The sequence below is a fragment of the Thalassophryne amazonica genome, chromosome 14, assembly GCF_902500255.1.
Source record: "Thalassophryne amazonica chromosome 14, fThaAma1.1, whole genome shotgun sequence".
NCBI classification, from domain to species: Eukaryota; Metazoa; Chordata; class Actinopteri; order Batrachoidiformes; family Batrachoididae; genus Thalassophryne; species Thalassophryne amazonica.
The window spans coordinates 45,445,020-45,472,376 of record NC_047116.1 but is presented as its reverse complement, the minus strand read 5'-3'; the positions used below and the strand labels follow the sequence as shown (position 1 = coordinate 45,472,376).

The 27,357-nt window shown below is 40.6% G+C and overlaps 1 protein-coding gene across 2 annotated transcripts in view; it reads right to left on the bottom strand.

Moving 5' to 3' along the window:
* Positions 1-5,362: 5,362 nt before the first annotated feature.
* LOC117524148 (ephrin type-A receptor 6-like) overlaps positions 5,363-27,357 on the bottom strand; it is an 866,515-nt gene continuing 844,520 nt past the window's right edge. Inside the window, exons 12-16 of one of the 2 annotated variants that reach the window (XM_034185882.1) lie at positions 23,355-23,564; positions 18,177-18,326; positions 12,928-13,121; positions 12,032-12,181; positions 5,363-6,359 (exon numbers count right to left, since the gene is read on the bottom strand). In XM_034185882.1, the coding sequence (XP_034041773.1) occupies positions 6,194-6,359; positions 12,032-12,181; positions 12,928-13,121; positions 18,177-18,326; positions 23,355-23,564 (870 nt within the window). In that variant the 3' untranslated portion in view covers positions 5,363-6,193. Of the gene's footprint in view, positions 6,362-12,031; positions 12,182-12,927; positions 13,122-18,176; positions 18,327-23,354; positions 23,565-27,357 lie in introns of both variants that reach the window. The other variant, XM_034185881.1, reaches the window with a different exon arrangement.

The following is a 27,357-nucleotide window of genomic DNA, read 5'->3' as shown; positions in this document are numbered from 1 at the left end:
GAAAGTAAAACGAAATACGGACAAATTGAAGTTGTCGAGGTTGTCGTCGGTATTCATTCAAATTTTTTAAGTTTAAAAATTCTGACTAAGCACCAGCTACAGGAACAAAGCTGGACGAAGGTTAAACAATGCCTCTGAAAGTCAACAAAAGTCCAGATTTCTTGTTTTGTTTGGGCTTCGTTGTCCTTTGTTAGTACAGTGTAACCGGGGCTTTAGACTGCTTTACCATTCTCACCTTTTCTGAGAGCTAAAGCTTAGCTCTATGACTGATTTGAAAGCACAGAATAGAATAGATTCACCAACAGACCAGACTTGGAGGAGTAGCCTTCATTTGTAATGTCCAATATCAATGACTGTGTGGACAGTGGAACTGTTAGCTTGCGCATAACCAAAATCAGACACAATAGTTGACCAGAGATGCAAAATGATTACTAAGGGTACATGACACCACCTACCATTCTGATCAGGACAATAAAATACTTCATATACAGGATGTCTGTAATTCCAATCTGTGGTAGATGTGGTAAGGCAACCATTTCATCTCAGGTTACAAACGGAGCGCCTATTTTTCACGTGCTAGCAATGATACCAACCAAGTAGAGGACCTCAACAATGTCTTTCCTCAGTTTGACATAAAAAACAAAAACAAAAAACATTAGCCTAAAGTCAGTATCACTTTGTCTGCTGTCTCACAGGTCCTTGCATTTAGTATGCATCAGGGGAGGTCCACCCTTCACAGGATCAGGAAAGGCAGCTAGGCTGATGGAGTACAATGACAGCTCCTCTCTCTTTCATTGTGTGTGGCTTCTTGTTGTGTATAATTTGCTGTTATTGTGCATGGTTCCCCCCAAAAAACCACAATACATTTCAAACTTGCAATTTTGAAATATTATGAGTGACGACTACTCATGCAAATTAAAAATGCCTTCCCGGCTGACTTTGATCAATACCAGTTTGCCTACTGAGTAAACTGATCATCTGAAGGTACTATCGATATGGCTCTGAATGCTGTCCAGCCTGCTCCCTGGATGACCTCATATGTCAACCATCATCCCGAGCAGGAGCTTTACTAAACTTCATAACCTTGGACTAACTCCTCAATGTGCAACTGGAGCCTGGATTTCTTTATTTCCTCATCAGTCACCCTTAGACAGAACTCTAGTCAATGGCCAAACTGTTAAAGCCAAGATCCTGGCCATAGTTTGACCCCCCCAAGGCCCATGCCAAGGCTTTGACCACTGAAGGCCAAAGCAAAGGTTTTGACCCCTCAATGCCAATACCAAGGCCAAGTCTTAATCTGGTGGCCAACGACATAAATAAATAATTCATACAAATATCAGGGTTCACACAAAAAGAAACAAAGAACAATATATAACAGTATATATTCAAAATGTGTATATTATAAAGGAAACTGCAAAGGCAGCATTTACTTAAAGTCAAACTTGTATTCTGCATTGTACAGGTTGTTTAAGGCCCTATATTGTATTTAAAATGAAACAAAACAGAAAATCCATATACCCTGAAAATGCCTTGAATTATCTTGATCTGACCAAGGCTTTGAACCATAAAGGCTAAGGCCATGGTAAAGGGATCTGACACCAAAATCAATGCCAAGGCCTGGGGGTACAAAACGCCATCAAAGGACCACAACACTGCCTTCAGACTGCCAGGCAGGACAAGCACACATTTGCCAGTCTCATTCCAAGCACCATTGTCCGTCACTGCTGCATCCTGGACTCCACTTCATCCAGACGACATGACAGTTATTGGGCTTTTCACACAGAACAACGAGGTGGCATACAAAGGGAAGGTGCAGAACCTGGTAGAAGAATGCAGAATCTGGTGTGAAACACCAAAAAGACCCAGGAACTCATGACGAAGACAACACAGAGACCACTCTGGATTAAAGGAGATGCTGTGGACACTGTCTCCAACTTCAGGTTTCTGACCGTCAAACAAGATGTCTCCTGGACAAACAACACAGCAGTCTTTCCACAGACACAACAACCCCTCGACTTCCTGAGGACCAACCTTATCATAAACCTGCTATGGAGCCTCTACCGATGGATGACCGTGAGCATCCTAAAGCCGACAGGAAATACCTACAGTGTGTTGTAAAAACACCACAGGACAGCTACCTGCACTTCACCTACTTCACAGCACTTACTGTCTGAGAAGGGCTAAGAACATAATCAAGGACAAAACTCATTCTAAACATCATATGTTTAAGCTCCTCCCATTTAACAGAAGCTTCAGCTTGACAGAATCCCGGACAAATACACTTATAAATAGCTTCTTTCCTAAATCGGACACATTACTTACCACAACTGACATATTCGCAGCATTACACCCACTATAATGTTGCAACATTGACCAGTTTGCACAGTTTCTAATTTTATGGTCCTGTTTTTATTTTGTTAAATTCTGTTCTATTGATTTTGTACAAATGAGTGTGAATTGGGTTTTGTATATTTCTATGCACTATTTGAGGATGTCATAACTGTACTGCACTTTCATTGTGCTTGCACAGTAACAAGTGGATCTATGACTCCCACTATGCTTCACTGATCCCTTTGATTGTTGCTATTAGTAATCATTTTTCTTAAATGTTGATTTCAGCACTGATATTTTGTGTCCCTGTCCTGAGCTCATAATATATACAGCCCCGTTCTTACCCTCGTGGATATACATCCTAGAAGGACATGGTGTATAACCATGACAAATTGCCTTGCAAAGGTCATGCTTGGCCACGAATATGACCTAGCACATGGTTTGATGACATAATGTGTGCGAAAACAACTGCAGTAGACTCATAGTATAACCTTCTAAGGTTTTCCCAGGTGAGGACAAAGTTTCAAATTGTGAGCTTCCAGGATGCTTATCTGTGAAAGCAAGAAGGGAGCTTTAAGCATCAAATGCTGAGATGTTTTCTTTTGAATCAGTCACGCATTCAACATTTCCAATGAACCACATTGTTGTTGTTTTCAGTCTATAAATTTTTTGCTATTTTGTGAAGTTTTGAAAGTTCACCTGGGCTGGGGGAAGAGAAAGCTCAATGATGCAACCTCCAAATATTAAATACGGTTCTGAACCAGTGGATAGCACTTACCCTGGAGTAGGAAGTATAGTGCAAGAATTAATAGGTTTCTGATTTCATGGTACCAAATACCGACAAAACAAAGTCAAGTTTTTATTGTTGCTGATAAAATAACTTATCATGATCTGATGCTGCTGTTCTCTGCACCCCACCCTAAAGAGACATGCCTTGGTAAGTGTTCAAGTCCAAAACAGTTTTCACCCCCATGACATTGTTTTTATATGAAGCAGTGAACCTAGGCAGATCAGTCTGGGAGCATACGCTGGTGCTGTGCGACATCAAAATCAACCACACTACAGAACTTGGGTCTTTGAAAGCAAACCACCCAGGCAGCCAACTGGTCCATCTGTCTAAAGTAAGCTTCTATTTGCTGCAGCCAGGTGAAATGTGGGCATCACCTCGGCTTTCTCCAGCTTCAATGCTGAGACACCTGCGTGTTGGATCATGCCCAGAGAAAAACACCACATGGCCAAAATGTTGTTACTGACACTCCCGTACCATACAAGTGATATTCCTCAGATGAATCTCCCTAAGGAACCACTTGTTTGATACAAAGTCATTCCTACGTTACCCAAGGATCCTACGAAGGGACCTAGTACCTAAGACAATCCAGTTGTCATCATAAGTCATCTTGGTATCAAAGTCTCACAACCATACAGTAAGACAAGAAGCACCGAGACCCTAAAGACTTGAATCTTTGTTTTCCTGCCTAGTTATCACCAATTACTGTTGAGATGTCTCTACAAATTCAATACTTTTGCCGCATACAGAAGCCATCGAAAGCCGGTATATTAGTCTTGATCCACGACAATCACAAACAGACTCTCTAGTTCCTTTCTCAGTGTCACCGCATTGTCCACTCAGTCAAGGTTGGTAAGCCTTTCCGAACCAAGAATGGCACCTAATCCGCTTGTTTCAACAACCTCTACCAAACACCCACACCATGTAAGCATTGAACAGAGTAGGAGCCAGAACACATTTAGGCTGGGTAAAACAAACATGTTTTCAAAACTATAACACCATGGGGATAGAATTTGAACGCAGAGGGCACTGTTATGCACATGAACAATTATGAAGTAATGTCCCTTTAAGATGATTCTCTATCTTCCAAAAAACTGCTGTCTTTCATAATCTTTTTTCTGACTATTGCCTTTTAGCCTTGTCATTTTTATCTACCAGTTATTAAGCCACTGCCTCCACATCAGCTAGATACGTGTTTAGCTCGCAGCACCATCTATTCACTACTGATTTAGAGAATGAATAAGTGATGATTTCAGTAAGAACATGATATCAGCAGCTCCAACAGTTTCCATTTCAAACTACAGCTCTGTGCATTGATTTGGTACAAACACAGTGGGAAATGATGACTGAACTGAAATCCATCACTTACATATTTAACCATTTTATATGGCCTGAGTCAGCCAAGAAATGCAAACAACTGCCCGTATAAGGGTGATTCTTTAACTACGGGCACTATTGGCCTTGTAAATGTAATTTCCACCACACCATTGCCTTACAATATAAAGCGCCTTGGGGCAACTGTTTGTTGTGATTTGGCGCTATATACATGTGCTCTGATGTCACTGTTTATCTCCATAGAAACTACCCAAACAATCTTTCATACAAACTGTTTAAAGGGACATTACAGTGTTGTGGTGGAAATTACGGCAATAGTGTGGGACAACTACATTTTGTTTAAAAAAAATCACAACAGTTGTATGACATTGAATACCCCAATTATGTTTGATTATTTTACTGATATTTTATCAGAGATATTTTAAACATTAGAAAAACGTTTCTTTACCATTCATTTTTATCATTGAAGATCAAAAGTCTGGGTGGGGACAAGCACAAAATGGCAATATTTGCATATAATGATGCTGAAAAAAGGTGAAAAAGTCATCATAGACTACTAGAACAAATTTCTTAACACACTTTCATTGTAAAGATAACTATAAAAGTGTGAAATTTCCCCTTTTTTCTGTTTTTCATACAATATGATCAAAGGACATAATAAGTGCCCATAGTCTAAGAATCACCCATAAAAGTGTTGCCAGGCACAAAGTAACAGTGCATATGAAGGGATTTTAGCTAATTTTGAAAAAAACATATAAGTCCACTTTCAAGTTTTCAGATGAAGAACAACTGAAAATATTTTACACGTAAAATGCGCAAAACATTCATGTGTAGAGTTTATGGAGGTTTTGTACTTTCAGGCAATATACAACATTCACAAGCCAAATAGTGAATAAATTATTTTGTTAAAACTTTTACTTATATGCTTATTCATCTGAAGGCAACTGATCCAAGCGTACTATGTGACGGTACAATCACAGGTAGAAGGTGTTGTGTGAACTGACAACAACTTTTACAATCCAGAAATCTTCCTTTGAGATCCCGAGGTGACTGCATACTACTGTATTGCTGATCTGGATTTAAAAAAAAAGTGTAAACTTAATAAAACCTCTAATAAATTGAATTCCAGATTTACTAGGGCTTTCACATACAGGACTGCACGTAGATAGATATTAGATTATGATAATAATTATTGATTACTTGTCTATACACTTTGAAACATTCAAGAAATCTCCTAAACAATTCTCACTTTTTCCTTCAAGTATTAACGTACCAGATTCTCTGGTCGGAGGGAAACTAAAGCAACACAAATGATCCCTTCGTGACAAATGAATGGAATAAAAAACTAAACAAAAACTTCTCAATTGCACACCCGATAGCAGCTACAAGAGCACATAACTCGTAGCGAGAAAAGAAAAATCAGTAGATTATGTTAGCAAATCTATGTCTAGATATTGTTGCTCCACACACAAAGTACTGCTCCTGCAACAAGGCATTATGTTCCCCTACATGAGGGCCTGGGCCTGTCTTGATAAAAGTCTTTCAGGCTGTCTTTTAAGAGTCTGCCACAACCAGGTACAGTGGGTAATGGGTGTATAGTAACAAAAACAAAGTCTTTACTACTGGGAGTGAGAGAGTCTGGGGGCAGGCTGTCCAGTGACCTCTTGGATTTGACAGACTTGTCTGGCTGTATGTGGGGTGACAACTCCGGCACAGACTGCAGACCGTCTGTCCCACCGTCTAGACTTTGCTTCCGTCTATGTGTCCGTCCCATGTTGTGTTCATGGACGTCCTCATACATGGAAGCCCTTCTCCTGTTCGTGCAGCAACTGAAGGCGAAGCGTCTGTACACAGCTGATGACCCGTCTCTGGTGGCCAATCAGCTCCACGCCGATACGCCTCACATCTCTAGGCCAAGAGGGAAATTACACACACACACACACACACACACACACACACACACACACACACACACACACACACACACACACACACACACACACACACACACACACACACACACACACACACACACACACACACACACACATTATCACAATAATTGAATGTTTTGTGTTGAGTACATTCATCCTGTAAGACAGTTTTCAGAGTGAACTAGGCCACGGGAGATTCAGGGAGGCCACCTGCTCAGAAGATCATATGACCAGTAAAAATAGCCAAAGTCCCCACAGCAGACTTTGGGATTGTGAACATCACATCAATGTAAACACAGCTGTCAAGTTTTGGCATGGTTCATAACTTCTACATGCTTCACTTAACCTACACATCATTACATCATTCTTGCATATTTGTAGTCTAATGACTGCAGACATTTTGTTGTACATAGAGTATGTCACAGTGCAAATAATTGGAGTTTAAGTATATATTATATTATAGTATATATATTAAGTATATATATGCATCTTGCTTGGGAACACCTCAGAATTCCCCAGGAAGAGTTAGAGGAATTGGCTAAGGATAAGGAAGCGTAGGTTGAGCTGCTTGGTCTATTGCCACTGCGACCCACATAGTGTTGATTTCGTCAGACGAGACAAAATAAAATGACCATTTTTTTTCATGAACAAAACAAGACGAGGACGATATTACATCAGTGTTCTAAAACACTGACTAAAACTAAATTAACATGCATTATTGTTGAAGAAAAAAGAGAAGAAAAAAACCTGAAATAAAATCTCTCTCCATTTTCATCAACAAGCTCTTACACCTTGAAAATCCAAAATGTGTTGTATTCAGCAATGTTCATGCTGATGTGAAATCATGAAGACTGGATGCAATATATAAAATGTACTGTGGGCACATTTGAGAATGCGCGGGACGTCCGTGCATTCAAATCACAAAAATCATTTTTCAAAATAACATTTGTCTCCGTTTTGCTTCACTCTGCTCGCTGCATCTGCTCGTTTGCCTCCTGTTTGCACCTCAAGTGTTTTGCAATTGTGAAAAACATTCACAACAGCCACGCGAATGGGCCCGCCCATGCAGACTGCTCTGAGATTGCTGTCTTGCATTTTCAGACTGCACCTCAACACTTTTCGGATGTGGGCTGATTCATCATTCTTTCGCCATTCGGCCCTATTCACCCTATGTGTAATGGGGGTCTAAAGTTTCCATTTCACCTAACCTGCATGTCTTTGGATGTTGGAAGACGCCGGAGCACCCGGAGAGAACCCACACAAACACGAGAACATGTAAACTCCACATAGAAAGGCCGCAGGTGGGAATCAATCCCATAACCTTCAGTGCTGCAGTGCTACAGTGCTAACTGCTAAGCCACTGTCCTGCCCATTTTTTTTTTTTATCAAAAAGTCCAAAATGTGAAAAAGTGAAATCTGAAATTAGACTAAAATACATTGAGTTCTCTTTTAACTAAAACTTTTAGTCGACTAAAACATGATGAAACTAGAACACCGCGCTCATAGAGTGCAAACCTCTGCCAGCAGTAGTTTCCAATTCCACAAAATTTTACCTTGGAAGGTCAAAGTCCTGTTGCAAGCGGCTTTTCATAAGCTAAATTAGGTGTGATCAAATGTCAGGAGTATGTATTTAGTTTATGCACATGAACTGAAGTTTTTTTCTGGTGTTGTCAGGTTTTTTTTTTTTTTCTTCAACTTTTTCAATTTCTGAATTCTTTTTCAGATATTTTTCACAGAACATTGGTTGTCTCTGCTATACACAATTTGTCATTGCTTTTTGGCACTTGGTTTCCGACTGATAACTGGAAGATAGACAAACAAGCATAAAATTGGAACCTCCATCCAATTTTGGTGGTGTAGGTAAATCAATACCAGAAAAATAAGAGTGACTGAGACACTTTTGACTGAGATATAATGCAAAATGTACACCAAAAGAGCTTTTCAATATTAAATTCAAATGTCCACAAAATCCACAATCCGGATCCGATCCAACGTCGCCGTCATTTCAGAGTGTCAGCAGCGTAATTTCTGAGAGTCAGCAGCGATTCACTGATTATCACCTCATTTCTGCTTAAAACTGCACTCCAGTTATCACCTATCACAGATATCTGAAGCTTTTGTACAACAATCATTTCCACCTAAATTCAGCATTATTTCATAATAAAAGACAGGGGGCCGATCAGAGCGTCACAGCAGCACATCTGAGTCTGACGTGTTCCTGTGCCTATGTTATTTTGGAGAGATAGTAGTGATTCACCGATTATCGCCTCAGTTCTGCTTAAAACTGACTTTAGAATGATTTAAGAGGTTTTACTTTGTCATCCCATTATTCCCTTTGATCGCTTTGGGTGAAGAGAGTCAGACTCAGAGTCAGTCTCAGACGCATGCGCAGTGAAGGCACAGTGAAGGCAGGGCAGAGCAATTTTTAGAGGGGACCGTTCGGTCTGTGACACCAGATCAAACTTTGTCAGGCAGTAGTCAGTGCCAGTCTGCACCTCACTTTCAAACATGAGAGTGATTGGGGAATGTTTGATTAAGATATAATGTAAAATATACATTAAATGGGGTTTTCAATGTTAAATTTAAATGGCCACAAAATCTGTAATCTGGATCAAGCTTAGTCAATCCAAAGGATACCATCCTACATAATGCTCCCAAATATGAAAGAAATTAGATCTTTTTTGAGTTATGATTTTTTTAATTTTTTCCAATTTTCCAATATTTTTCCTGACTTTGTCCTATGACCTTGAAAATTGAATCAGTTCTTGTCTATCAGGATATGAAACTTAAGTAAAAATTTCACAAAGATATATGAAAAATTGTGGGTTACAGTCCATTCACAAACAAGCAAACAAACAAGCAAACAGACAAACAAACAAACAAGCAGAGGTGAAACATAACCTCATATAACCTCCAAAAAAGTTGGAGGAGGTGATAATAATGAGATGTGAATGACTAAATATGACTAAAACTAAAATGGACATTTGAGACACAAAATTAGGTGACAAAATTAGCACTAGACCCACCTCCAGATAAGTGGTAGAAAACAAATGAAAGTTGCAAAGTTTTGTGTCTGCAGTTTCTTGTTTTTAGTTTCATTTTTATTATTTTTATGTTTACTTTCATAACCAAGTATTTATCTTCTTAATCTCTGTGGGTTGCATTAAATTTGTGGGGTAAATGAGACTAAGGCGAACTTGTACCCCCAAACATTTCTTCCTTTGGTGTTTTGTGAACTACTGTGAAAATTCATTTCCACGCTTGTGCCTGGATATAGCCTGTTGCAGTTGCTCCTGCTTACTTTCTTATTTTCTCTTACTTTTTTACTCTTCTTTTTGTTATATTTGCTTATAATATTAATGTTAATTTTTTAAAAGCTGTGTTGTCTCTACACATGCTTGGAGGCAGAGTTGTGCTTTGCTGTTTTCACTGTGGACTTCTTTTATTCGGCAAAGCTATAGATGTGCAGCACATTAATGCTTGCATTGCTTCCTCAAGAGACCAGCTGGTTGCACTGAAGCCGACCGGCATGGCAACCAAAATAATGGAAATCCATGCAGAGATCAGGAGAAGGACACACAGAGGATGCAGAAGGGGAAGAAATGGCAGGAGTGGAGAGCTGGGTCCAAACAACAGAGACTTCTACTCTTATAGACTTCTATTCTGTCTGTCATTACGGGCAACGTAAGATCACTGTACAATTAGATGGGCAGTGTGTATCGGACATGGGTACAGGAAGATATTGTGGATTCTAACTCTGCCACGCTACTCATTAGAGCAGGCAGCTGAGTGGATGAGGAGCTTCCCTGCCAATATTTAGACCTGGGCAGACAGTTTTTGGTGCAGGCGAACTGGGCAGCCCCCATATGGGGGCAACACAACAAGCGCTTAAAAAAAAAAAAATCTGTGTGAGGAATTGACAAATTGACATCCCACAGCTGCAGGCAGATGTCCCTGTGTGCTGACGTGCACTGTGACGTGCACAGTGGCAGAGGTTCGGCAGTTGTCTCCTGCGTAACCTGGGGACAGGCATGCTCCGCCCCGGGCCGTGCACTCTGATCCACAGCTCCGGTGTCTTCTGTCTGACAGAGCAAAGTCCACTTAGGATGCAACAGAACCAGAACTCTGCGCCACATTTCTCTGAAGATTCATCCAGGAAGGAGGCAGGCAGCTAGTTTGTGAAATAAAAGGCATTTGAAAGCAGACAGACAGGACGGAACAACGGGTTTGAAACGCACCAGAGAGAACAGGAGCTCCGTTCACATTTCTAGCTGAAGTGACTTGAATCTGACTTTTTTGTATGCCTGCAGGAGTGTGTGTTATCCAATTTTTACAATAATTTTCCAGCAGCTGGAAACTCTTTTCGTTGTCATGTACACTATCAAAATAATAATAATAATAATAATAATAATAATAATAATGATAATAATAATGAAATTTAAAATGAGGCTTATCTTCATAATTAACTGGTTTATTTGATGAAGAAAAAGAATCACATTGCATGGGAATGCTAGTAACATTTCAGTTTAGATTTTCTTTTGACTCACAGATGAAGACCAAAAATTATGGAGAAAAAAGGCAAATACTACATTATCAAATTCCTGTCATACCTAAAACTTTTGCAGATTATTTAATGCTAAGTATTTACACATTTAGCCTAATATTTACAAACATCAAGCTCAATATTTAGCTATATGTTGAGACAAAAATGCACCTTAATAAAAGAGCTAATTGTTCCTCCTTGAAAGACAGATTACGTAATAAAGTGTCTATTGACAGACATTTAGCATTTAAGGGCATGTTTATTCAAATTTGCAATTCATGGATGTTTTGTATAAGAGTTATATTGCATTTTTATGTCAATTTCAGGGACACTTCTAAAATATTAAAAATAGTAATAAAATAATAAAAAAATGTCTGTTTGTGTAAACTGTGTGTGTGTGTGTGTGTGTGTGTGTGTGTGTGTGTGTGTGTGTGTGTGTGTGTGTGTGTGTGTGGTGGTGGGGGGAGGCGCTGGAAGGGGTCTTGCCCCTGGGAGTAATTCAGTGTTGAACCGCTACTGGACCTGGGTTCCAAGAGGACAACAAAAAACACAAAATATCTTTGGTTCATACTGTCTGCAATGAAACAGAAGTAAAAGTAAGACCCTTCGGCTGCTCCCTTGTTTTTCACTCGGGGTCGCCACAGCAGATCCAAGGTGGATCTGCATATTGATTTGGCACAAATTTTACACCGGATGCCCTAACTGACGCAACTCCACATTACATGGAGAAATGTGGCAGGAGTGGGGTTTGAACCGGGAACCTTCTGCGCTGAAACCAAGCGCACTAACCACTTGGCCAAAATAGAAGTAAATGTAAATGTAAGAAACACTGTGGCATTTGTTTAATTGTGTTTTCCATACAGATCCAACGTTTTCTGATTTGGCGTATCTGTTGCAGCCGAGTGAAGTGCACAGTGTTAGTGTGGTGCATTATAATATCAAAACCTGCAGGATGGAGCCAGGGAGGGAGGGGAACACACAATCAGGCACAGCTTCTAAATGATTAATAACTTTTCAAAAAATGTTTAGTAACCCAGCAGACAAAAACACTGCAGAATATTCACTGTGAATATGTAGTTATGTTAAGGCACTTCTACTTACTCAATACTCATTGTGGCCACAGAGTCCAACGTGTTGTAGCCTGCTGCCATGAAATTGTTCTTGTACTGACTCATCTTTATGGAGTCCAGCCACTCACCAACAGAGATGAACATGGGGTAGTCCATCTCCTCCCCTGGAGACTCTGGAAGACTGAAGTAAATCAAAGCTAATATTAGTGTCAGATCTTGCATATACAGGGTGACCCTCAAAAATCAGAAACCATAAAAATTGTAATAAATCCTACAAAGATCCAGCAAATTGCTGTACCTTTGTTCTGGACCAAGTTCTGTTTTTTGTTTTTTTTTTTTTTTTGGGGGGGGGGGGGGGGGGGGGGGGTGTCACCCTGTACTATATATTTTGTTTATGCTTTTTTTTTTTTTTAATTTCTTGATGTAGGAAAATATTGCTGTCATCAAATTTGGGAGAGCTGCACAGCTGTGATAAATGCCTTTTCTTTGCCTGGTTTCATTTTGCAATAGATTGGTTTGTAGACATAAGTGTATCTGACATCAGCACATTGTCAATTCAGAAAATGTAGTCATTCCTGTTTTGGGCAACACTGAACCTTCCTCTAACTGCTCAAAAAAGTGTGAATCATCCACTAAAATAATTTCACAAATGAACTAAACCATGGTACAGTTTAATCTGGACCAAAGCTACCTCTTTGGGTTGGACCAAAACAGTTCTGGGAATGGACTGTTCCTTCTTGGACAGTCCCAGATTTGCTTCTGACCTGATCCTGTGTTGGCCCTGTGATAGACTGGCGATCTGCCCAGCGTGTACCCCACCTGTCACCCAGTGTCTGCTGGGATAGGATCCAGTTCCCTGTTACCCTGAATTGGAATTAGTGGATTCAGGAATGTATGGATAGATGGATGGACTTTTCATTACTGCACCTCTGAATGTCCTCCACAAGTGGCAGCAAGCTGCTGGGATTACGAATCAATTTATCCAAGAATGAAACAACATCGGTGAACTTTGGCCGATGACCCCTCTCCTTCTGCCAGCAGTGCAGCATCAGTTGGTGGAGGGCCACAGGGCAACCCATTGGCGCCGGCAGCCGGTAGCCCTCCTCAATGGAAAGAATCACCTGGAGAGACAAATGGATGCAATAACAGATCAAGTACTGAGAAATGGATGAATCGGGCATTATATTTGTTTTGCAAAGAGAAAGACTGAGAGCTTGAAAAACCTCATATTGTTTGAACTTATATGGGCTTTCATATAAAGTCATTTTATTTATGAGGCACATTTAAAACAACCAGCATTATCAAAAATGATGTACATTCAAACATAAAAAGAACAACAAAATGTAAAAATAAAAAAGACAGTCACGGATATAAAACACAGATATAAAACGCATAAAACATGATGATAACATGAAGTAAAGAAACACAATAAAAGGATAAATAAGTGAAATCTTAACACCGACTGGTTTAAAGCCAGTGCAAGGCAGTGCAAAGTAATAAGTCATCAGCAAAGATTTAAAAGTAGCCAAAGCTGAGGCAGTGCCAATATAAATGGAGTAAGTTGATTCAAAGTTTTGGAGCATGTCCGGGAAAAGCATGGCCACTCCTTCAGAGGACCTACGAGACCTTTTTTCTTTATTCGTTAAAGTAATCCATGCTAAGAGTTGGTGCACAGTTATTTGTGTTTGCCAGAAAGAAAAGATTAAAGTCCACAGCAGTGTAGATTCCTTTTTCAACACGAGTTGATAACATTAGTTATGAGCCTCGATGCAGCAGATATCCACAACCCATCTGTGCGTCTGTGGGATTGCAGAGAACATTGTATCTCTGTAGGACACTGTGGTAAGTGTCTGAACAGGATGAGATAGGAGCCGCTCGAGGCTGAGCAGACTGCGGCTCGGCTGGCCTTTTGCTTGGAAGACACTTCTGAGCAAATTTCAAATAGCACAAATAACCCCCAAACCCCTGAAAGTGAGTGTGTTCGTGAGTGTGCGTTTGTGTGAGTAAGGGCTTGAGGAGATTACGGTGGAGCTTTTCACACTCAGCGGACAGACGGATGGATCTGCTTCCTTCGTGGCCCTTCCAATCCCTGACCACAGTCCGGGGATCAGCGGGTTGCTCAGCCAGACTGATTCCACAGCTTTCCACCCCCTGTTCCCTCGCCACTGTACTTGAATGAATTCATCTGAACTTGTGACCTTTTATTGCTCCATTCCATCCCCTCACTCATCTTTTTCATCCACCAGCATTTCTGCTCTCTCCATCTCAGAGGGAGGTTTTGATGTGAGAAAACACCCTGGAATCAGGTTGAAGGGCAGTGATTTTAACAGACATATTGGAAAAAATAAACTCAGAATTCATCCAGTGGAGTACAGATAATAAGTGAGAAGACAAAGTCTGCTGTAGCCTCTGGACTGAAAGGATAACTTCAGCTTTTTTACAATCCTAGTCATACAAAAACATTCACAGTTGAGCCTCTCAAGTACTGTTGGAATTTTGATGATTATTTCGTACTTTTCGTTAAAAGATTTGTTTTGGAAGTTAATCTATGAGTGTCAGTAGGGCAGCAATCCACCATATCCTCAAAACAGCAATGAAATAATGTCAGCTACATACCTTTATAAATATTGGTACATTAATGACAGCCAGTGTTGCCACAGTTACTTTGAAAAAGTAATCCAGTGACTGACTGCTCCTTGAAAAAGTAACCTAGTTACTTTACTGATTACTCAATTTTAAGAGTAACTAAGTTAGATTACAGGTCCCACCACCTCAACATGAAAATGATAACCAGGTTTGCCAATACTCATATAGTCACCCTTTGTTGACTTCAATGAACATAAATAGTTGTTTATAAAGTGTTTCTTGACCTCAAATTTAAATGTTGACAGCACTGTAATGGTAAAACTTACAATTTCTAACCTACATTGTTTATAAATGCAACTATTAAGTTCATTCTAACATTTTTCTAACACTGAAATTCTTTCTCAACATTTTAGTTGTTGAAATTATTATTGTACAATATTATTATTATTATTATTATTATTATTATTATTATTATTATTATTATAAGTGGGAATAGTAGTATGAAAAAATATCTTCAAAAGTGGACCTTTGATCTAGGAGTGTTGTGGGGGCCGCTCCCCCACGCCCCCTTTCCATCTGGATTTGCTCCTGGATGGCCTTCTGAGCAGGAAGAATTGATAATGTGTATTTATGAAGAAAACGCGCTACTTAGTAACATGCTACCGGCATCACTGGTGACAGCAATCTAACATTTGACCCCAGTGACAATGACCTTCACCCAAATGATGGCCTCTGCCTGTCTTTGCCAGGGCAGTTATGGAATCTACCTAAGGGTGTGTTGCATTTGGTCCAAAATGGGGTGAAAGTCTAACTCTTTGACCAAAATTAATTCTTTAAGGGCAGTTTCAGGGTCAGCCTTCAGCTAAATGGACTGCATTTATATAGCGCTTTTCCATCTGCATCAGACGCTCAAAGCGCTTTACAATTATGCCTCACATTCACCCCAATGTCAGGGTGCTGCCATACAAGGCGCTCACTACACACCGGGAGCAATAGGGGATTAAAGGCCTTGCCCAAGGGCCCTTAGTGATTTTCCAGTCTGGTGGGGATTTGAACCCATGATCTTCTGGACTCAAGCCCAACACCTTAACCACTAGACCATCACCTCAGCTACAACATTGTAGCCATGGAGCATGTTTCTCTGTGAATGATTCAGCCTCAGTGTGTCTCCAGCAGCTGGAGAAGGCTATGGGGAGCCCTGTGTTTCAAGTGGGTGCTGCACATACTCTGGATCACTTTTTCGGGAGGTGTGGATGGATTGGTTGGCTGCCTTGCAAACCCACTGGGCAATGCTACGATCACATTAACTACAAACAACACAGTTTGCTTTGTTGCTTGGTGGGCGTTCCCAGGGCGTGCTCACTACATGTCCATAAGATGTCTTGTAAATCACTTCAGATGTGTTATCTGGTTACAAAAACAGCATTTATAGTTTTAGAAGTGTTCCCTAACATTTACAAAATATCGAAGTTCCTTTGGCATCTCCCTTGTTTTCACTTTAGGTCTCCACAGCAGACCTAATGTGGATTTGCATGTTGGTTTGGCACGTTTTACAGCAGATGCCCTTCCTGATGCAACTCCACATTACACAGAGAATGGGGCAGGGCTGGAGTTTGAACCAGGAATCGTCCATATTGGAAACAAGCTCACTAACCACTTTCCCCCACTCTTATCTACTCTCACTCACTCATCTTCAACCGCTTAGTCCAATTAAGGGTCACGGGGGGCTGGAGCCTATCCCAGCAGTCATAGAGCATGAGGCGGGGTACACCCAGGACAGGACGGCCAGTCTGTCACAGGGTCACAAACAGACAAACAAACACAGACACACCCACTTGCACACCTACGGACAATTTAAAGATTCCAATCCACCTGACCCGCATGTCTTTGGATGTGGGAGGAAAGCGGAGCACTCAGAGGAAACCCACGCAAACATGGGGAGAACATACAAACTCCACACAGAAAGGCCACAGGTGGAACTGAACTCATTACATTCTCGTTGTGGGGCAACAGTGCTAACCACTAAGCCACCATGCTGCCAGGACACTCTTACCTAATGTTTGCAAAATATATGCAAAACATATTCAGTTTATACAGAAACACAACTGCTTTGGAGCATTTTCTGCCATGTTGGATTATTTTGTTCAAGTGAACAACCAGCTGATGTTATGCTGCCTATTCACTCTGACTGGCAGTCACCCTGTCGCATAAAATAGGTCTACATTGGCCATTGTCTGTTGCTGCAGCAAAATGGCCATTCCCATAAAAATGACTGGCAAGTCGTCACTTTCGCCTCGGTCACTTATTGTCACTTGTAGCTAGTGACCATAGCAATTCTCAAAACCTTTTGAGGAACTTTTCAATAACAGACTCGAGAACTTCATTGATAAGCACAATTTACTTTCGGACCATCAATATGAATTCAGAAGAAGCTGGCCAACAACGCAAGTCTAACAGAACTCATGAAGAAATTACAAATTCTATAGACAAAAAGAAATATGCTGCTGGGGTATTTATTCATTTAAAAAAAGGCTTTAGACACAATAAATCATGAAATGTTACTTCACAAATTAGAACGTTATGAGATTAGGGGGACAGCTTTGACACGGGTTGGAAGTTACCTGAGGAACATAAGACAATTTATGAAGTTGGGGGAATATCACTCGAAATATTTAGACATTGTCTGTGGCATTCCCCAGGGGTCAGTGTTAGGCCCTATAGTTTTTATTATCTACCTATGTAAAGTGTAGCAAATACTAAAATTCATTTCATTTACTGGCAATACAAATATTTTGAGGTCTGGTGAGAACTTATAGCACCTTTTAAACACCATCACTTCAGAATTTGGCAAAATAAAATTGTGGTTTAACATGAATAAGTTATCACTAAATTTGAACAAAACTACATTTATAGTGTTTGGCAGCAATAGACTTAGTAATCAGGCACATATACAGATACAGGATGTCAACATAGAAAGAGTATATGACAAAAAATTTCTTGGAGTGATGGTAGATGACAAAATTAGCTGGAAACTGCACATTAAGCACATCCATGCAAAATTATCTAGAAGTATTGCAGTTATGGCAAAAGCAAAGCATGTTTGTCAATATGGAGCGTACTGGCTGCCATTTGCTGTTTTGTTGAGTTTTACTTTGACAGCAGAAGCCTGTCCAACCAATATGATGCAAATGTCCAAAACCAACTGTGACATCTCTTATAAGAATTTTATTATCTACAAGTGTTTTAAGGAGTACTCATACAACCTTGAATGAGCTGCTGCGTGTCAAACGAAGGTGAATCATTGCTGTTTTACTTCATAAACGTTTATTCCCTTGAAGAGGAACATTGCATGCAGAAATAAGATGAACAGCGGACTGTAGAAGTGTTTTTTTTATGTATATCCCTGAAACGTCTCTATTCTATGAAGACATAAATAGGGTTGGCTCTCAACAGCTGACTGAGCATTCTTCTCTGTAAACATCCAGTATGTGAACGCTCCTCCCGTATGAGATTAAATCTTTAAACTGTGTCTGACGGGTCTCAGGTCTGTTCCTTTATTGTATAGTTATTTTAACAACATCAGTACTTACATCCTGATTGGACATCTCCCAGTATGGTCTCTCTCCGTATGACATCACTTCCCACATGACAATGCCATAACTCCATGCGTCACTGGCTGAGGAGAATTTCCTGTATGAGATGGCCTCGGGAGCTGTCCATCGGATAGGGATTTTACCACCCTGTTCACACGTGCACACATATGTACCACAATGAGAATTAGACACGCAAACACCAACACACTCAGGATGCTGACATCAGTACAGCAGTGACAATAACTGCTTGTAAAAATGTTTATTGTGCGCAGCATCTGGGCTTTTAAATTGTTCCTATCATGTCGTGTTTGATCGATATATTATATTTTCCCAGAGAACATCTCTGCTCCTCACAGTAGTTTTAAAGCAAAGTGTGTTTTTCAGCATCACTGACAGGGGAGACAGTGCTTTTAAGCCTCATAAGTACACAGGCCAAAACAAACTAATCTGCACAACTGGGGAACACCTGGGCTTCCATCAGTACACACAAAGTACACATGCACACCAACCCCGGGAGTACTAATGGAGGTTCTGTCTGTCGTAGACAAGAGTTGCCTATCCGCTGATCCTGATCTACAGCGAGATCAGATTTGATCACAAAGCATGATATGCACAATATTGCTGACATATGCAAATTCGATTATACTCATATTTGCATATCGTGTGCATCAAAGGACAAGTCCAACTAACAGAGACTGTGTAGGACATATTTCCCAGATACAGTCTTACATACATAATTAAATCTCTCACACACACTATCAAATTCACTCACTCACTCTACCAAACCGCTCACATGCAATATCAAACCTCTCACATGCACCATCAAACCTCTCATATGCATTATCGAACTCTTTGACACACACTGTCAAATCCGCTTACTCACATTATCAAACCTCTCACATGCATGATCAAACTCTGATACACAGTATCATATTCACTCACTCACACTATCAAACATCTTACATTCAATATCAAACCTGTCACATTCAGTATCAAACCTTATCAAACTTTATGAAACTGTTTGAGAAACACTATAAAATTTGATCACATCCGCTATCAAACCTCTCACATGCATTATCAAACTCTTTGACACACACTATCAAATTTGCTTACTCACATCACCAACCCTCTCACATGCACCATCAAACCTCTCAAATGCCCTATCAAACACTTTGACACAATGTCTCTCTCATATACACAGCCAAACCTCTCATATGCATTATCAAACTCTGACACACACTGTCAACCTCTCACATGCAATACCAAACCTATCACATGCATTATCAAACTCTGACACACACACTATCAACCTCTCACATGCAATATCAAACCTCTCACATGCGTTACTAAACTCTTTGACACAATGTCTCTCTTATATACACAGTCAAACCCCTATCAAAGGTATCTATCAAAGTTATCTCCTGCACCTCTGAACTCTCTTACAAATGCTGAAACCTCTCACATTTACTTTCAGTGTCATTGTCCTGCACTATCCTTTCACACAAACTGTCAACTAAACCACATGTACGATCAAATGTCTCTCCTGCATGTGTGACAGTGTGATAGTGTGTGTTAGAAATAAGACTTATACTGCGTCTCATACCCCTACACATGTCCCTGCGTGTGCTACACTCGTTCAAAGTTGATTATACAGACCCGTCAGCATGATGTGGAGGTAATGGAGTGTGAATGATTGAACGGTCATCGGCCTAGTTCTTGCTTCTTCTGATATAAACACAACCAGCACAAAGGTGCACACAGAGGTGTCCATTTGCTGTGATTATGATGTTCCCTGCATGCCCAAAAGCAGAATGCAGTGTAAATGTTTGCCAGTCTGTGCTTGAGTATTTCTGTCAGAACTTTTTTGTCTAAAATTTTCTTGTGAAGAGATTGAAATTTCAGATACAGTTTGACAGAAGGCACATGGAAGACCTGAGATTTGGTCACCTTTCTTATGTGAAAAACCTTCTCTGTTCCATTCCACTGTGAAGATGTCTAACTGAAGACAGAACAGACAAAAGCTGCACAGAAGTCTATAACTCCTTCAGAGTTGTCACGGGCGTCTTGGTGGCTTCCCTCAACAGTCTCTTTCTTGTATGTTAACGCAGTATTTGAAAACTGCCTTCTCCAGATGTATTTAACACGCAGTACCATACTATTTGTATTTCTTAATGATTTATGCAAATAATATTCAAGACATATTCAGTGAGGCACCATGACTTGTTTGACAAAAATCGGCTGTAAAAGTCAAGATTTTTTTCTGGATTATGTTAGTTTGTCCAGTTAGCTATAATCTCTGAAAATGTAGGGATTGTATAAAACTAGCTGTAATTCTTAAACTAAAGGTCTACACTGCAAAGCACATCTTGTTTAAGTTAATCTCCATTGTGGTGGTTTATAGAGGAAAAATCAGAAAGATTGTGTCATTGTCTGTTGTCAGATGTGGACCTTATTATAAATGGTGATGATCTGTTTGCCTAAAACGATATTTAGAAATTATGCACAATATATATCAGGGCTTTTACCTCAACCAAAGCATGTTTTGCAGAACTGTCTGATGACTTCAACATTAGGGTATTCCCAAAAAACAAACCAACTTTTTCAAGGTACTTCTTTATTATTTGGTTCCTTTAGGGGTAAAAAATAAATGGAGTGAAATTTCATGAGATTTGAAAATATTAACCACTGCCACCTGGCACTGTTTTTTTGTGATGTACGAGTGACATTTTTTGCGTTATGGACAGGATACATTTGTACGTTAGTGGCAGATTTTGTTACATCTGCTATAGGTTGTATTTTTGAAGCATTCAACTTCAACATGGACTTCCTCATCAAGGACCACTCAGAGTAGGATGATGTCCAACCTGGTCTCACGGCAAGTCATGATTCAGCAGCACGAAATATACATTAATCTATTGGTTCGTGATATTGTGATGAAAAGTGCGTCATTTTCGTCACAGCAGCACAAATTCATTCTGATTGATTCCGTGATGGCTGCACGAAATTAAAAGTGAGGGGGAGGAGTAAGATTAGGTTATGGTTAAGGTTAGGGTCGGGGGTTAGGAGTAGGGTTAGTAATAGTGAGTTAAAAAAAAAACCCATCATGAAAATTTGACTCATTTTGTGACAGGAGCACGAGAAAAAACAAACAAAAAATGTGAGACTGGGCTGTGATGTCCCATCATTCCAGTCCTCACAGCAGGTCCTGGATAATGTTGCTGCTGTCAATGATTTTGCTGAGCGAAGAGTTGCACTTATCCAGGATTACAATCAGATCCTAACAAAGGATGAACAGCAGCAAAAATACCTGCTGCAGGTTGTTGAGTGGCACTGATGTCAGTTCCTGGAGGCGAAGATTGGAACCAAACACCACTTCCCATGACTGTTTGTTTTCACCAAATAGGTGGACAGTGACATGTACTGTAATACTTTATCTCTTTTGAGTGGTCAGTTAAAGAAGAAAGGATTGTTGTTTCAATTAGTATTTTATTTGTGAACAGGTACATTACTATTGCTAGTTTGCACTAATATGTGCAATCATTGCAGTTGCCACCCTGAGTGTGGCAGTGGGTAGAATAGTCATATTGAAATAAAATTTTGCACAAAACATTTTCTCATCAAGATGAACATTTTGTCAGGAAGCACCTTAAGAAAGTCACATCCATAGAGGACCACCCTACTTCAACATACTGTAACTGATAAAGATAGTATTTAAAGCCAGAGTGTGTAGGATTTAGTGTCATCTAGTGGTAAGGTTGCAGATTGCATTATGCTGTTTCTGGACATGATTTTGTTTCACTTCATGTTTTTGCTGCTTTGGTGACAGGGATTAATACTTCCTTGCCTTCTGTTGTGATAAGCAATATGTATGATAATCCATTTCACAAAAAATGACGAGTCCTCTTTTTTTTTTCTTCAGTCTTCTGGCCACACTGCAAAATTCAAAAGATTGAGTAAATATGTCCCATTTGGGCTACTGTATCAATATGGTGCAGCAACATGGCAACGTCCATTGGGGGGGCTGGCTTGAATTTACATATGAAGGGCTCATTCAAAGCTTATGAAAATGCATTCCTTCATTGTTACAGGTAAATTATACAATAATGAATATATGGTTATAAACATTAATGCTAATAAACACCCCTAAATCCTACACACTGTATCTTTAAGCAAATATTTAAAATAAATCCTGCTGATGCATCCTATCAAATAAGATGTAACTTTCAAATGCAATTTTATAAACCTAGTCTGCACAAATGTCCTCTGTGGTTTCCTTGTTGACTTTGCAGGGCTGTCACTAACGGAAGGAAGGGAGTAATGTAACCGCATAAAATATTAGCTGCTGTTTTGGAGCCTTTGTTTTAGTGAGACGAATGCAGAAATTTTGTGCACAGTCATCGAAAAGTGGTTTAGTTATGTGCAAGCAGAAACTTGAAGGTCTCACAGAGAGACAAACAGAACTTCTTCCCAAACAGAAAAAAAAACCTCATAACCAATAAAAGTTTTCTGACACATCATTATAAAACACAGCTGTCAACTTCTTGCTCAGTGACAGCTGACCTTTACCAAAAGATTAGACATTTAAGAATTTTTGTTTTCTCGAGGCGCCTGTTATGCAATGGGATTCCATTGGTCCAAGCGCTTTGGCACCATGTGCTCCAAATGTCATCTTCCGCTGGGATTATTATCGTTTGATTCATCAGTGTATTACAGCGCACACTAACAAGCTCTTAAGCTTAGTTTTGGACTTGCAGCGCCGTCTGACATTAACAGTCTCAGAGGAGAGCCACTGCTTTCAATGTGGTGTTGAGGAAACGTTTTCTGAAGAGTCCTCTGGGTGTTACGGTGTTGGTTCCTGCGTCACAGGCCACAGATGGCTGTAACACTGTATTGATTCTGCACAAAGAACTTTCTCATTTCCATGCAGAGGACAAATTTTCTGATCGGCAGCAGAACAGCTGGTAGCGTTAAATGTGGTGTTCAGGGACTGGCTACTTCACAGGATTTCTTGCCAAGAATAAATGCCTTGTGGAAAGACTATATTTGGGTGTTCACTGGAATGTGCACTAAACTCAAATGTAAGCTGTTCTGACAATACACTGAGTCAGATCCAACCCAAAACCGTACCATGGATTTTAGGCACCAAAGTGTTGAGCTTTAGGGAATCAAGTATACCGTCGTAGTGTATGCAGCCTCTGGGTCATCCTCCAGGACTCGGGACAGGCCGAAGTCAGAAACTTTGCACACCAGGTTGCCATTAACAAGGATGTTTCGAGCTGCCAGGTCTCGGTGAACATAGCCCATGTCTGACAGGTACTTCATACCTGCAGCGATGCCACGCAGCATCCCCACCAGCTGGATGACAGTGAAGTGACCGTCATGTTGCTGAGAGGAAGAGAAGGACAGAGAAACTTGAGAAGTAGGAGCCACAGTGTAAACCAGAGATGGAATAGACAGAGGCGAAATGAAAAACTAATAAGACAAGAGAGTGACAGCAGAAAAGAAAACAGCCAACAGAGTCTGCAGTGATATGATTTTCAGTAGAGAGAATTAAAGGTTTTCTATTACACAGTGCAGAGTAGGTAGATCCTCTGGAGTCCAAGGGCATTTTCTTGATGTCACCATAACTTCAGGAATTTCCCTTTTAAGGTATTTGCATGTAGTATAATGTCCATGTGCTACATATCAAAATGTTCAGAACAATCTCAGCTTGCTAAATATGTGAGACATATAGTTAGTTCTAGAACAGTGTAAAGATATAATTTGGCTCTTTAGATGAAAATATGAAATGTGTTTTTAGAAATTCTTCAAATCCTTAGTGAAAACTACACCTTCATTCATGTGAACTAGCTGTTTTGAGGTTAGAAACGGGTTTACCAAAGTCTTTGGGTCACAAATGTAGTGTAATATATGAAAACAAATTGGCGCTGAAAGTATAATTTGCCTTGTGGCTGTTTCCGATTGTTCAGGGTCTCCAGAGCGGATCAAGTACAGATTGGCATTGAGATTTGGTGCAGGTTTTACACTGTATGACCATCCCGATGCAACTCTAGCTTTACCTGGAGAAACAAACACAGCCCCTTGTCTTCTGAAGAGATCTCCCTTTTAAGTGCTAACCAGGACCCACTCTGCTTAGCTTCTGAAATCTGACAGCATCAGACTTACACAGAGCAGAGTGGCTGCTTAACTGAAACTGTAATACAGTGGTCCCTCATTTATCGCGGGAGTTACGTTCTAAAACTAACCCCCCATAGGCGAAATCCGTGAAGTAGTCAGCGTTATTTTTTTACAATTGTTATAGATGTTTTAAGGCTGTAAAACCCCTCACTACACACTTTATACACTTTTCTCAAACAGGCATTAACATTTTCTCACTTTTCTCTCCTGTGTAAACACTCTCTTTTTTCTTCTGGGTGAGAAGATTATAAACAGACACATGCAGAACACAATGCACGTGCTCTCCCTTCACTCACTACCTCTGGGGGTACAGATGTGGGACCTGCAAAGAATCCAATTCATGGCCACGGAGCACTGCGGCTGCGGTTACCGAGACCATGCAGCGGGAGCTGTGGATTTTTCCGCAAGAGGCCTATCCTTGCAGCCGGAGCGCTCCGCATCAAAACAGCGAGCGTAGTCTCTGGACCTGTTGCCAGAGTTGTCTGCAGCTCCGCACAGCAGACAGGAGGGCAGTGTGAGTGGCCCGCTGCGGCGTTTACTGAGCCCGCAGACTCAGTAAGTGCATCGGAGGCAGTGACAGCAATCACGGTGATGCCGACCGGTGCCGCGACCGGCCCGCCTGATAAGGACGCAGAACACAATGTGCTGTAAAAAAAAAAAAAAAAAAAAGAAGAAGCATGCAAAATTACACTTAAAAAAAATCTGCAAAACTGCAAGGCCGCGAAAGGTGAACCGCGTTATAGCGAGGGACCACTGTAATCCAAAATAAAAATATGTACTTGCATATTGAATGAAAAGTTTGTCTGGCTCTATAAAATGCCAACTTTTTGAGTGATTTAGCTAAAATGACACCACATAAAGACTGCATACTTCCTTCCTTCCTTCCTTAATTCCTTCCTTCCCATAACTTAATTTTTTTTTGTGGAGCCGGCAGTGGCGAATCCACACCCTTTATATCCCTTAGGGCCCCCTCACACATAGTGCAAATTTGGTCGAATTGTGCATGAAGTGCTCATGAAGCAGGAATCGTATGCAATACGTGTAAAATTGTAGCTGCCTCTATCGCCTCATACACCTGATGCTACACATATTTGTGCACACCACTAGTAGGCACTGTGAGAGCCCACTGAACCCTCCCATGACAGGTGTCAGCCAAATTCCAGCTGACAGGTACAGACATCTAACACCGCTCGCATGGCACTTAGAAAATGTGTGGCCATTCGCACTATTAGCATGACCACAGTCAGCAGATTATCACTGTCGAGCTTGATGTGAAATTTGTCTCAGTACCCCATGAGTGTCGAGGTGCAAAAAGCCACATCCATGCTGTGCATGTGTCTCACACGTGTGCGCGTATGTCGCGCCTCCACCCCCCGCTCCCCCAACACATCTGGCATTCCGGGGGTGGGGAGCACACTTGCATAAAATGCTTATATGTAGTATGTACAAATCTGATAACACGGGGGCTGCACAGCGAGGTCTGATCGCACAAAGCATGGGGAGGGGCCTGTCAGCTGATCACAGCACACTGACAGCTGGATGACGGCTCTGTGCACACATTACAAACACAGAAACCACCACCAGGACAGTTATATAAATAATTATGACAATACCTACATACGCAATTACATAACAAATAATGAAAATGAATGACCACACAACACAGAGTGACATGTTGGTCTGGGCGCTGAATGGACAGGGGGTGCGTGTCCACTCACATCCGCAGCTGTAAGGATCTCTGCTCCTGGATGTTCCAGCTGGAGGACACATTCCGTGTTTTGAAGGACATGAACTTACAACATTACTCCGTGAGGCGCGTGTCTCTGCCTGCTGTACATGGAAATATATAAAACAACTGTCGCAGTGGCATCGTGCATGCTTGCCTGTTGGTGCGATGTTTTCATGGTTCGCTCATACGAGCTGTTTCACTGTGAGTCGCCCTGAGTTGTACTTTTTTGTACTATGTGTAAAGGGGCCCTTCCAGATGTTCACTTTTATACCAGAAATAATAAATGGAGAGGGATTTATGATAATTTTGAAATAATAACACTAACGTGCAGTCACTTTTGTGAAATGCACAAACAAACAACACACCTGTACTGATAAAAACTGATCTACAGTGCACATCTGGAGCAAACATTCACATTATGCCCATTTTAGCTGTCTGTACAGTGCAAAAAACAAAAAATCAAAACATATTTTTAAAATACAAACACTTACAAAATCATTTGAATGGGCTGTGTGTCACATAATTTCTTTTTGTGTGAAAAAAAAATCCCAGTCACTGAAACTCCAATGTTCACATCAATAAAATCCACAGTTGCTCTGTGAGCATCCAGATGGCAAAATAATTCCTCCACATGTGTTATTCCATAACAGTTTCCTTTTGCGAAAGACTGAATACAAATAAAAGTATTTCCAGTTGCTGACAAGGTCCTTTTTGAGCTGCTGAGCATTTCTTTCCTTGTTTTTTAAACTGGGAATTCCCTGGTCTCTAGGATTAGCTGTGAGTGACACATCATCCCAAGGGAAGACGGAAACTCTAACTAAGAAGTTTTATTTTCAGGAAGAAGCTGAACGAAGCCTCTGTGACAGTCTATCACTTATTTGTTAATAAAAACATCACAAAAAGTTGACCTGGATGTGTTGGCTCATCTGTGCACTGTAGAGGATAAGGCTTTGGGTTACCATTATGTTGACCTGGAGTCACCTTCCGATCATGCTACCTGTCTGTGTCCTTGGACAAGACACATCATCTGCATTGTCTCAGTCCACTCCAGGCAGAGTCATAGACATTCCTGTCCTACACACTATGGTATATAAGGTACCAATAGTCCTCCTCCTGCATAGGACTCTACTTACTGTGAAATTTGTATCAATCAGTAAATCATTGATCACTACACTATTTGTAATAAACTGCTATGGCTATTATGATAATGCCACAAAGTCAGAATTTGGAGGTAATCCAGAACTTAATCGATCAGCTAATCATTTGTCATAG